This window comes from Falco rusticolus, chromosome 7 (genome assembly GCF_015220075.1).
Source record: "Falco rusticolus isolate bFalRus1 chromosome 7, bFalRus1.pri, whole genome shotgun sequence".
Lineage (NCBI taxonomy): Eukaryota > Metazoa > Chordata > Aves > Falconiformes > Falconidae > Falco > Falco rusticolus.
The window spans coordinates 7,395,392-7,409,154 of NC_051193.1; the positions used below are offsets into that span (position 1 = coordinate 7,395,392).

A 13,763-nucleotide genomic window follows, 5' to 3' on the forward strand; every position below is an offset into this window, starting at 1 on the left:
CTCTGTAGGAAAAATTCAATTCCCAAAGCCAAATAGCCTGTAACTATAAATGTTCCTTTGATATAGTTTCTTTGCATTAAATAACCAAGCATCTTCCAGTCCCCAAAAGATTTTTTTCCAGTTTCAAACACTATCCATGAAGTTGAAATTTAAATAAATCACTTTTTAAGAAGTTCTTTGTATCACATCCACATTGATTTTTATGTCTTGTATCAGTCAACAAATATTGTTAGAAGTTCTCTAAGAAACACGCTTCTGAAGAACTTGGTAAAATAAGGAAGCTGTCCATCTATGAAAAGGCTAAAGCTACAAAGAAGGTTTTCATGTGGCTTTTGCAAGCACTGTACTGTGTCTAAAACATTTCCACTTTCCTCCTTCCAGGCTCCCAGATCAAAGACCTTTCTCCCAGAAATGACCAAATGCCATGAGTCCTGAACAAACCCCAATTCTATTTTTTTTTCTTTTTCTCCTTTTTTTTTTTTTTTTTTTTTTTTTTTTTTAACCTCGGGGGCCTGGCATATGCATTCCACATGGCTGAAGATGGAACAAAAGCTCTTGTGTGTCTGTACTGATGCTCTTTTAACCATAATGTGAGGGCAAGGACACAAAAGCAGCATATACTGAGGTAGAATAAGACCATTGTTTACTGTGCACTGATAATTACTAGACCCATTTTCTAAACAAAAAGTGCACATAAACCCTCAATAAAGTGATATAACACTGAATATTTGCTGTCATAACATCCCCTGTGCTGCCAGTACACTTGAGAATTTATGGCCTATTTTAATTATATTTGTACTTTATTACATAAATCATTTTTATTTCTGCAATGTCATTAGATTCACATTTCTGCTTGCAATGGAATTTGTTTTCAGGCATTGAAGCATTTGCTAACAGTAAAATTTTAAAGTTAAAATATAAATTATCCCTTGACAGAAATTTAAGTAGATCGATATAAAATAACCAGGAGTTCCATCTGCCATTCAAGAACAGAATTCCTAAGACCATATATTAGGGCAGCATGAAAGCTATCCTAACAATAACAGGATTGTCCAGGATGCAGTTTCCAGTTCAACTTACACATAGAAATTACTTTTTTAAAAAAAAATAAATTTATTAGGAAGGTCCAAAGGCTCAGATCCACACAGTCTTGTTTCTTTGAAACTGGAGTGGAATAGTCAACAGCAGAAAAATAATATTTTTTTTAAAAAAATACTGGCATATCCAAGAATTGTTTTCTGCAGAATAAATCACTAATTCATTATTGTTTACCCATCTCCTTGTCTCTATACCAGTTCTGAAAGTCAGAGTATGGGATCAGGTATTTTTATTGTATTTTGTAAAATTGGCTAATGGTGTTACAGTTGTTTTTTTTCCTGTGACACATGTGCCTGCAACCTTAGAAGAACATACAGGACAAAATGCTACAAGAGCACCTTATCCCGCAGTGCCGTGAGTGTGTACTGCTGAAATAAATCTTACACCTATCAATCTAGGAACAGGAAAACACAGATTTCCATTACACTTAACAAGTTCTACTAGCAGCTACAAGGGACATACTTAGATGAGGAAGAATGGATTCCTTGGCATACTAGACGTCAACCACTATATGAAATAAAACACACTTTAAGAAACATTAAGCAGTATGTTACAAACTTATTTCTTCTAACGTGGAGATGAGAAAGAGAAAAAAACCCATATTCTGTCAGATGAATAAGATGTCTGCTTCTGAAATCAACTCCCTCATCAAAAAAATTGACAACCCTGGCTTGAATATCACTTATAGATATCATAGATATTTCTACAGTATCCTTCACTATTATTTTATGTCCTTACTCAGTCATTAACTAGTAAAGTGAAGTTGGATGTAAGAATACACACACACACAAAAAACTTCAACAACATGTGCAGCTAGCAGAAAAAATGCTACAATTATGCCTTAACTTCAGTAATACTCCAAGAAAAATATTTTCCCATACAACAGAAGACAGATTTAATCTTTTTGCTTTTCAATGCACTAACTTTCTCTTCTACTTTATTTCATCACATCTTGACCACTCTGAAGCTGCCTGATTCTTCAGAGGAAGGATTAAACATTTACATTTATACTGTGCTGCTTTTCCTCTGAACTCTAGGATTTATGATTCAGTTTCATATCCACAGATAGCAAATTATCTCCAAATGTTCACCAGTGAGTCACTATTAAGAACTACTGAACAAGGTCAATTGACAGTCTTTGATGTTTCCCGTTATTTTAAAAGTTCCTTTTGAATGTTTTGAATTTGAGTCTAAAAATAAAGAAAAAAGAAGGTGTGTCATTATATTAGAGATTTATTTCCTCCTTTTGAACTTAAAACACTTCAGCAGATCTATGGCTCATCCAGGTCATAGCTCACTCACAGATAAGCTACTAGAGCAGAAGTAGCAAAAACTTTTACCCTTTAATATTTCATATCTCGTCTTACTGAACAGCATCTCATGTTTGCAAAATTAAAAAGATTCAACTTCCTGTCTCATGAAAGGGAGCTAGAAATATTTGCCAACATAGCAGAAGTTACTTCGGTTGTTTTAGTTAGTACTGTGGAAGCTGGATGATGCATCCTGGAACTCGTTTTCTCATTTATAGAATGATATATGTTGGGACATCACTAAAACACAATGTCTGGAGGTATTATTTGCACTTACTCTCCAGTAATATAAACTAAGGTGCTAAAAAAACATTTTTAAAAAAAAATTAAGAAGTTCATCGACTTCTTTGAAGACTAAACTGCAAGTACTAAAAAAATTAAGTTAAACCCACACAATGTAATTAAATTAGAAATTATCTCAGTTTTAGCCACCTCAATTTCCAGCTTCTTTTCAACATCATTATCATAATTTCATCTGCACCTAATTAACACCAAACTCTGATTATATTCTCAGAAAAATTATTAATGTCTATTCAAACGACATGTCAGATCTGTATGCATGTCTATATTTCAGCAGAGATTAGCCCATGGCAGGGCTAAAAAGTAACAAAAACTGAAGAGAACTTGCTTTTCACAAGCAGAATATACAATCCACACTTAGTGACAACACAGCTATTTCCCACAATAAACCACCACACACTGACTGCACCTCCTACTCATGAAGACCTGCTTCAACACTTCCGAACTTCGAAAGGATTGAGGAATGGCAGATAAATTCTCTCCTGCACTACTACCATGGAAATTTTGATGGATGCCTACACACAGCACAAACTAAACTTTCACTACTGACATTCCTAATGATGAAAAATAATTTATGTGGTATTACTGGACTTCCACAACAAGTTTTAAACTAGAGATGAAGAATCTTAAGTTAAATCATCAGATCCAGCAAACAGAAACAGATCATTACCCAAAGTGGTACAATTCAGATTACATAGTACTATATTTAAACACAACATTGTTTAAGCTTTTTTCCCCTCAGTTAGTTAAAAATAAAGCAAATTTGATTGCTGACCTATTGCTTTAAAACAGACATGAAACCTCAACCTGAATTTTTTTTGAATTAACATATTTTCCAACAATATGATCACTGTGACAACTCCATAAACAGTTTGCAGAGACTGCCGAAGAAAATCACTTGGTACTCCCCTTTTTTTTTATTTTTTTTTGAGGGGGGTGGGGTGGGGGGAGTGTGTGGGGTGTGATGGAAAGTTTGTTTTCCTGTCTCTTCTCTAACCCACTCTCCAGCCCAGCAACAGTGGTGACTCACCAAGTGGCAAAAATGCAAGGCGGTTTCCAGCCATGGAGAGCTCATTGAGGCTTGGTAGTTGGCACAGGTGGCGGGGAACATACCACAGGTGGTTTCTGTCTGCAGTCAAGTACTGCAGCGAAAGGCACATATGCAGCCTTTCAGGTAATGTTATCAAACGGTTGGTCGAGATGTCCAATGTTTGCAGCTCCCTCAGGTCTCCAACCTCTACAATCCAAACAGAAGGCATTCAGAATTATTCACGTAACTGTTCTCACAAACATGACTGCAAAAAAAAACCAACACTCACATAGATCAAAATCAGAAGTTCATCACCTAGCTGTTGTGGTTTTTTCTTAAGATACTGTTCTATCAATCCCTGTTGAGAACCGAAACTAATTATCTCCATCATCTTCATATTTAAAATCTTTTTGACAAAGAACAGTTAGGCTGTAGGTTTAAATATGACATCTCTCAAGACAGAGCATTCCTGAATTGTGACAATTACTACTGTCAAAAATATCAAGCAATTTCCTGGTCCTAAATCAGAACTGGAAAAAACAATCCGAAACAAAACATAATACATAGCTTGCTGTTATTGATGGTGTTTTGCACGACCCCAAACTCATGCAAATTCTAATTTTTTTTAAAAAACATTTGAGGATGCACTGCTCATATCCATCTTACTTAAGATTCTCTTGCAATGAGACTTACAAACACATGCATAGTATTTCTTGCTTAGTGACAGTCTTTCACCCAAGCACACTTCGAAACAACAGCTCTCTATTCATAATACAATTCAAAAGGCTAGTTTAAATTAGGAAAAAGAATTCTTAATAACCTGTAAGTTATATTGTTATATTTGTAGGAAGATACTACAGTAAGTTCTAACCTATAGTTGCAATAATTACAGCTTACAAAGATTTTCTTTTTTAACATTTTGAGAATTTTAAAAGTAGATTTTGTATTTTAAGTAGTATTGTATAGGGTTTTTTTATGTAGGTAACAAGTTTTTAAGTCTGCAAGATGTGATTACACAAGTAGCCTCACTTGTACAACAGAGTGATTTTCCCTGTGTCTGGCCTGTTGGGACCAGGATGCACTTCTTCAAGGACTGACTGACAAATATATTAAGCAGCTTTACAGGCTATCTCCTTCACACCAAAAAAAACACCACCAAAAACCCCAAAAGCCTTCTTGGAAGTAGGCATGGGGTGATCAGAACATGAAACTCTCAGTGGATTTAGTTATTCTTTAACAGTTCCTCTAAAAATCGGGTAATTCTATAAATTATTTTCCCCAAACATGGGGAAACTGTAAACAGTTTTGCTTTCTTTTTAAATATTCTACAGCAATGGAAGCAACTCATTAAGTGCTTGGTGCCCCCAAGTCCTACTACAGTTTTCAGCATCTCGCAGAGCCAAACGTACTTGGCTCTTGTCTGAATGAAACCAGTTCTTGCATCTTGCATCTGATAGCTACTAAAACAAGACTCACTAGAATGTTGTACACTGAAAACACCAGACAATCTGCACAATTTACAACCTATCATCCAGAATTTTTTAAAAAAGATATAAATAGGGTAACACTGTTCAAGTTAAAACTAAATAGAACCTGTTGTGCCCTTAAGCTTTCTCTGCAGCAGGAGCTAGAAAATTTGCTATTCCCTGAGCTCTGAGGTAGCACCTTGTATACTACACCCAAAGAAGAAAACAAAACACTAGGTTCACTGCAAGCTGTCTTCTACACAACAGGAAAAAGAAATGGCCGATCTGAAGTTGACCTTGGGAAAGGCAGCTATAAACTTTACTTTCAAGACTGAAAACACAAAAAGGAAAAAAATGAAAGTTTTAATTCAGTATTAGAGATTTTCGAACTACTAATTAAACAAAATGTGTGTGCACATTTTAAAAGGAGTTTCTACCCACCACAATCCCAGCATTAACTACAACAAAGAATCAACATAGTATACGCATCCTTTTATAAAACATTACTGACAGAAGCAGCTGCTATACACAGACAATCATATTGTTCAAACCTTAGTTTTGATGTCAGAGGTATCATAAGATTTTAAAAGTTTGTTGTGTGTGGGTTTTTAACTACAAGTTTGAAAATGAATGGCAAAACAAAATAATCACTACTAAATAGCGAAAGACTACTGTGCAAAAGAACTGCAGTAGAGCTCATTTTTAAAGAGTTTTATATTCATCACAAAGCCATATGCTTGAAAACAGTGACAGGAAGAGAGCCACCTACATTCAGCCAAACCACTGACCACATGCAGTCAATAATAGACCTAGCTATTTTCATGCACTAATCTTTTTCTCTGCCACTAAAAACAGTTTTCTAGTTCAGTTTAGGTCCAAAAGCCCATAAATGTTATGGTTGGCAAAGCTGGCAGAGTTTCAAAGGCATTGCTAGAATGATATGTTTCAAATCTAAGCGGAAATAAAAGTATTCTCGCTTTATCCTTCATCCAAAAAACACATACTTGCCCAAAACTTCATCCTCTCTACCTTAATCTTCCAATGTGTACCAGATGTAAACATCTACTTTCAACATACAGCACCATATGTTACAGAAACACCCACCGACCCATAATGAAGTTAAAAAGTAAACTGAACAACTTCAAGTGCCATCAGATTAAAGATATAACCCCCAGACTCCCCACCATGGTGTTGAAAGCTCATTTTGAAGAACATGCTCAGACATTCACTAATGAAAATAGATTGATATCAATCTCATTAAAGCAAAGGAAAACCATAAAGAGGAATAACACAAAATCTAAATAGCCCATTAATAAGTTTTCCAAGCTTTTAGTTAATAAATACTATTATCCATGCTTTAAAAATCTTGCAACATAAACACTGAAGAATGCCTTAGCTAACAAACACAGACTAACAAATCCCTCTCCTGCTATCACCTCATCAAGCACCAAGACACATGAGAGGTGGACTTTGGAAATTTCAGACATACCCAGAAAAGAGAACAGCTATTCCCAGACAAAAAGAACTGACAAAGGGGCTTTTATTCAGATTCCTACACCACCACCACCCCAAAAGGATAAGAAAGAGACAATCATTATACATCACCATTAAAACACACTGAGGAGTTCCAATTACATTTCAATGAAATTCATATATGTGTAATTTTAAACTTCTATTAGCTCTAGGATTAACACTATCAAAATCAACATGGCAGAGCACTCAGCCCCATTTTGGTACCAGAAGCCCAGAAAAAAAAAAAAAAAAAAAAAAGTCCTCAGTAGCTTTGCTAAACCCCCAACTCAGCGTGATCCAGATTTGTGGAGGCACACAGAGTCCAAATGTGAAATTCCTGTGCTGGTTCTTGGACTCAACTATTTCAGCTGTGTCCATCTGCACGGATTACTGCCTTCACATATAGCTGGGCAACTCTGTGGCTTGGCCATATGGTACAAATGTGTTCATGGCGTAGTACACACAAAGTGGCTGACAGACTGTAAATCCACACACTACCTTACCTCATAGAAACTTAAATACAGGCTTATAGTGAGAGTCCTCCTACAGCCTTCTGAAGGTAGTTTCAGTGACACAGACATACATATAAATACTTCAAGCTGTATTCTAAAACTGCCAGTGCTTGCGTAATTAATTCTATCTTTTTCATCCTCAGTAACATGAACATTCAGAACCAATTACCGTGGCTCCAAAAAGCAGCCTTTGCATTCATTGTAACAGCTTTCCCAACCACTTGGAGAAAGGGACAAGTGAACTGTCATCTTATGTGTTTGGGTCTTCAAAAGATAACTGCCAAATAGATCTGTCTCTCAACTCAAAGAAAAAAGAAAAATTGCCTTTAAAAAACAAAATAAAGTGAAACCTCGAATTTCAGAAAATTTCCAAAAGTATTGGCCTTCCAACAAAACTAAATGCATTTGTATAAACATACCGAGCATCGCATCAGGGAAAAAAAAAAATAATCTATTTCTGATTCAGGGGGTTTAGGCACCACTTTTTAAAATTAATTCTCACGGGCTTATGTGAAGGAAAAAAAACACATCTGGAAGTAAGCAGCCTATGCAACATACAGTAATTGCCAAAGGCAATTCAAACTTCCTTAACCTTCTGGGGGCACAGGCCTCACCAGCTGCATGACTCAAAAATAACTAACAGTTTTCTTCACATTTCAAGAGCAATCCCACCTTTCCCTGATGGGCCATAACCCAAAATTTCATCCAAAGATATATGAAACACATACACAATTGGATTTGAGTGCATGGAAGGCATAGATTTACTTTAAATCAAATGGTATCTAAGTCTTTCCATCTAAGCAAAGGAAAAAAGGGGGAGAGGAAAGGGCTACAGACCTACCTGCATGAGAATGCACCTCAAAGCAGGACATTAAGAGTAAGCAGACAACCTACAAGGAATGGAAAAAGGGACTGATCAGCAAAGGGAGCTGGCACTTAGCGGTCAGGCTGCAGGCATTTAATGAAAACTGCCAGGAGGCCAAGAAAATGGGAACTCACAAACAAAAGGTTTCTCAACAAGAAATAAAGACCAAGGAATGAAGAACTGGTGTCAATAAGGGGTAGAAATTTGGAGGACAGACCAAATATTAAATCAGCTTTTTGCATCATTTTTCCTGTAAGAATAATGCTGCATAAGAGGACAGAGACAGAATACCTCACAGGAACAAGGACAAAGCACTGGAAATTACCACATCCATTATGAAAATGAAATGAGGCTGCTTAAAAATTTTCATCCAAGAATACTGAAAAAAATGGGTTATATATCAAAATTGCAAACTCAGGCATGAGGATTCTCAATGAATTTTCTGGGGTGACAGCCTAGGGTTGGAGAAGAAATGTAGAACCTGTGTTCAAAGAAGCCTGAACTTGGCACTCTTCAGCATAACAACTGTGCTAAGGGGAAAGAGCAACCCAGAGTAACCAATGATTGGAACATAGAAAGCAGAATGTAAGTGCAACCTGGATCTTTCTGAGTGTAGATCATATTGTACTTGCTTATCTTTCTGTGATACAATTTCCTGGTTAATGGTAACACCTAAGTATCACATCTCATGGCAAATTACTCAGATGGAAAAAAATTACTCGTGGTGCTGTTCCTCAAGGGTCTACTTTGTTTATAATTTCCATTTTGTACCTTGGTAAAAAAAAAAAAAAAAAAAAACCCACTAGGTTTTGGTTTGCTGTCAACACAAGCATTTAAATTACGGGTAACGTGGTAGAGAACTGAAGTATCATACAGGAAAAAGAGCAAGAACTTTTAGACTTAAGTGACTGAAATGGAATGAAGAATAACAAACTAAGCATGGTAAGAAGGTGCCTCAAGTCAGGCCTCTGAAACAATCAAGGCAGAGACTGGGCTTACCTGTTCACTATTGAATGGAAATAAGCCACCAGTGAAAATAAGGAATTTCTATTTATAGACAGCATCTTATTAGGAGCAATGAAGTATGTTAATATACCTTTGTATTGAAGGCAACAATGATAGTTTTGCTGTTATCATACGAACATTCACATGTAACACTCCGCTACCAAAGGGTTCTAACACGGGGGTGATCCTCTCTCTTGCCTGCCATCCACTCTGCAACGCCAGCAGCATGTCGCCATTCCAAGGCTGCAGCACTCTATACTAAAAATCTCTGCTGTATACCACCGAGTAATGTTTTCCCCACTTGTGGTACCTGAAGGGACGTACTCTTACGCACCCTTACAGAATCAGGCACTGTAATGACTGCTGCAATTGTGAAGCACTGGACTTCACGCACCAGTGATCCTTTCCTGTCCTGGGACCCAAGAAGAAAGTTGGTGGCTTTGGGAAAAGAAGTGCTAAAAGTGACTACTGTACTTCACCCTTGAAATAATGTATTAATCAACTTCCACGAACCCAAGTACAAGTTGCACTTCCCTATTAGACCTGTAAAACCATGCAATGGTGAGTAAAAGGTGTTAGAAGTCTTTAATACTTACAAAGCTTATTACCTGTCCCATTAGAAACAAAAAACGCAAGTCTGTACATGCCTGTGAATTTGAATTGTGATACTATTATCAGTTTAAGACTGTAATGGACAGGAAATACATGTTTAAATCACTAAGAGCTTGATGGAAAAGATCTCCTTCAGATCTGTTCTGGGAAGTCTCAGGAGGACTTAAATAGATTTTAAGATGGTTAAAACAAATTAAATAGCCTATTATATATTACATTACATTTACTGTCCTACCACACAGCTCACATTTCATAGCCTATAAAAATTAAATTTTCTAGCACAAATTGGCACTTATGATAGACTTGTGCCATCCTCAAACAAGGAAGTTTGACAGTAACTGAAAACCGGTATCATTAGATTTAAGGACAAAGAAAGGGGGAGGCAAACTGAATCACATTTACATTTTGACACTACTGTATGCAGATCTTTTACTGTATTGTTAGTGAGAGAGTTTCTGTTCTGTTCTGTTTCTCAAGCCTAAGAGACCTGAAGATGTTTTTTTTCTTTTGTATTTTTCCCATGTAGCCTAATATTTGCTCAATATTTTAACAAAGAAGAGGAACTGGAAGAGATGTTGTGATACTGCAGCAACTATTTTACAAATAATCTGTTTTTAAGTAAGGTCCTGAGTATGAGTTCAAACCCATAAAATAAATCTATTTTAAAAAAGTACCTCTATCCCAGCTGATCAAACTTTAATCTATTACTTTTAAGGCAATACTCATGGCTGCTCTTCACATAAATATCCTAGCTGGAAAGAATAGGGCAAAAGATTTTTCTGGGGCAGGATTGTCTTGTGAATAAACATAGCCATGTAACCCAATTCTCAGTTCCACCTACTTCAACCATAAACTGTATTGTCTCTTCTCCAAAACACCAAAGCAGCAAACAAAACCCAAGTGAAAGATACATACTTCTGAACACACCCAAACAGAATCTTTTTTTTTTTCTCAGCCTTGCTAAATGTCACATGCAAATTCAGTACCAAGCCCTATTTATTTCGTACCATCATTCACAGGCAAAGGTGAGAGAAGTGGCTCTCTAAATCAAATCAGTAATTTTAGTTCAGCTAAAACCAGCTGAAAACAGACAACAAGCATGAGGGTCTCATTAAGTCAAACTCTTCCAAAGGTCAGTGGTACCCCATCTTTTACCACAATTAAACTTCAATTAACAAAACTGGCAGCCTTCTGTATTTTACGGGTCCAGCAGTCTGTGCTTTCCTCAACATCAGCCCATCAGCACTGAAGCACCACCGAACAGATCCAGAGTGCTTATTAGGTTGTGCTCTGTATTTCCCCTCAGTGCAGGTTTGGAATTCCATTTTCTTCCATAATTTGATGGTCTCAATGAGAACACTCAGAACAAAACAGATGATAAAAATACCAGAAATTAACATGCATGAGAAAAGTGGAAAAGGTGGGTGGAAGGGCAAGAGGGGTAGGGGAGGGAACAAATTGTTTATGCACAAAGGTAACTCAAGGCCATGAAACCATCAGGTTTGCTGGGTTTTTTGTTTGGTTTTAGATTTTGTTTGTTTAAGGGTTTGGTTGGTTTTTTGTTGTTTTTTTTTTTCCTGTAAGACAACAACTTATCCTTTTGTTTTGTTCTAGTGTACTCTGCCTAGCACTTTACTGCCCCACCGCAAGGTACTATTGCTATGCAAATAAATAATAGATGTGAAATTAATATATAAATATTATTCTATGGCTTTACTAATTGATATCCCAAATTTTTTATAAAGGAGTCAAAATGAAGTGTGAAGAGATAGAATAGTACATTGCATGAAAAGTTCTGCTAGCACCTTACAGAAAAGTCTCTTATTTAGGCAGTGATGTATTTTTGCTTTTGTGTTTCCTTTGAGGAGCAGCTGCTTTCCTTTTTCTAGGTGTTCCTGGGTGGTACGAACATAAACAAATGTGACATGAATAAAGCATGAGACCTGTTATGTTTCTCTTGTTTATGTCTTGCCATCTTCACTGCTGCACATTGTCTACAATTCACTATGCACTAATATCAGTGTATAGAAAGGGGAAAAAAGCCCTCCAGAAAAACTCTGTGCATAAAAATAAAGAGATAAATGATTTGAACTCAAGATGCTGGCCAGCTAGAGATGGCTACTTAAGTGCCTGTTTTGATTAAGTACAACAAACCAGTAATCACTTAAAACTAAGGCAAACAAAATAAGCATACTAAAGAGAGATTAAGGATAGCTCAGGAAGCCACAGAGACAGGGCCAGTCCTGGCTATAAATTATAGGACAGCTTTTTCCTTTCTTCTTCTTCAAAGGAAAAACTTCAGATGAACACAATGGACTGGTCTCTGACAAACGCAGATTAGTAGCTCCTAACCCATTACTACACTGGTATCTAAATAACCCAAGCAAAGACCTAGCTGTTGTGACTGTTAATATCAATTGTTTCCAACCAAGTCAAAACAGGCACATCTTTCTTTCCTTTTCTTGAGGTTAGTGAGGTTCTTCTCCGCCCCCCCCCCCCCCCTCCTCTCCAAGAAGTACCTAAATGCATAACAAAAGCAATAGGCCCAGGTTAGACTTTCAATGCATAACAAAAGCAATAGGCCCAGGTTAGACTTTCATCTTTCAGTGGAAGTATTATGCTATATCAAGCCAAGTTATGCTCAATCTTAATACTGGAAGATATCAAAGAACCCTCTTCCCTGAAGGTAACCTCTGCCTCTATAACAAAAAAACACAAAAAACAAAAAAAACCCCAAAAAACCCCAACAAAAAAAGCAGCTACAAATTTGAGTAGGGTGAGGGAAAGGAAAAGACTCAAAGCAAGAACTTAAGTTTGGAACAACACCTATGGCAGTGGAGCCACTGTATTTGTTTTTCGAAGGAATACTAATGGATGGGATTGTCTTAACTGAAAGTCCTATTAAAAAAATACAAAGCGTTCTACCACGCCACTGGAAGTTACTACAAATTGCAACAGTAATTACAGAGAAGGGACTAACTAAACATTCACAGCAAACAGGCCCACTATAATAGAGGCGCATCCTTCTCAAATATGGACTATGGATCCAAATGACCTTTTCTAGCAGCAGTAGCTTCTCTTGCTCCTCCTCACTTGCCCAGACTGTTTGTGCTGAGCAGTGTCTTTGCAGTCACCTAGCAAACTAGCTAATTCACCAGCTGAAAAGGGTAGGCAGGAGCTACTACTATAATGATGTGGTTACTGAGAAAATGATATGTACCAACTACTAACAGCTTCTAACTAACATTATCACCAAAAAAGATGACATTTGACTTCAAACTCTACTAGCAATGTCCTGATTTTCAAAAAGCTGAGAGAACTACAAGCCTTATCTTAATCAGTGGAAGATACTGCTGTTCAGTGTTTCAAATCAGCACCAAGTAGACAAGTAAGGCTTGCAATTATACCCCAAACCCCTCACTCTGTCATTACGAACTACATACCTTTAGCTACACCAATAAGTAGTCTTAGTTCATAAAGCTCTCAAACATCAAATAATTACCAACTGGAGTCTACTTGCAGTTGCTTGGTATCAAAGCCTTCCATAAAGAATGACAATTTAATGCTGATTTGGACAACACTAAGGTGTAAACAGGTCTTTATTTTAAATACTACTGCAATAAAATTAAGATAACTGAAATACAGGTATCAAACTCTGTGTGTGTGACATGAACCACAGGAAAGTTAATCTCACATAACACCTCCAGTTCTACACATTCTCTTTAAAGGCTTTTTCCATTTAGATCTAGTGTCAGTAAATGACGCATTTTATTTTGCCTGTTTATTTAATAGACTACCTGAGTAAAAACAAGGATGTCGATAAGTAGCACTTTAACACTCTCACAACAGTAAGTATAAAAGAAAATTGTATTTGGCCAGCAAGGTCAAAATGGAAATCAATACATTATAAAATTCCTCTATTGCACAGCACTAACAATCTGTGTTTGTTCACTTTCTAAGACTGAATGACTTTGCTCTCCAATCTTCCCTGAACACTCAAGTACTACTAGTAAATTGCATTTGCTTAATGCACAAGTAAAATTAACTACCCGT

General features: G+C 36.7%; 1 protein-coding gene across 3 annotated transcripts in view; it reads right to left on the minus strand.

Moving 5' to 3' along the window:
• LRRC28 (leucine rich repeat containing 28) overlaps positions 1 to 13,763 on the minus strand; it is a 55,958-nt gene that overhangs the window by 18,307 nt on the left and 23,888 nt on the right. For all 3 annotated transcript variants that reach the window (XM_037394057.1, XM_037394056.1, XM_037394055.1), the window contains exon 6: positions 3,739 to 3,945. In XM_037394057.1, coding sequence (XP_037249954.1) covers positions 3,739 to 3,945 — 207 coding nt within the window. The remainder of the gene's footprint in view (positions 1 to 3,738; positions 3,946 to 13,763) is intronic.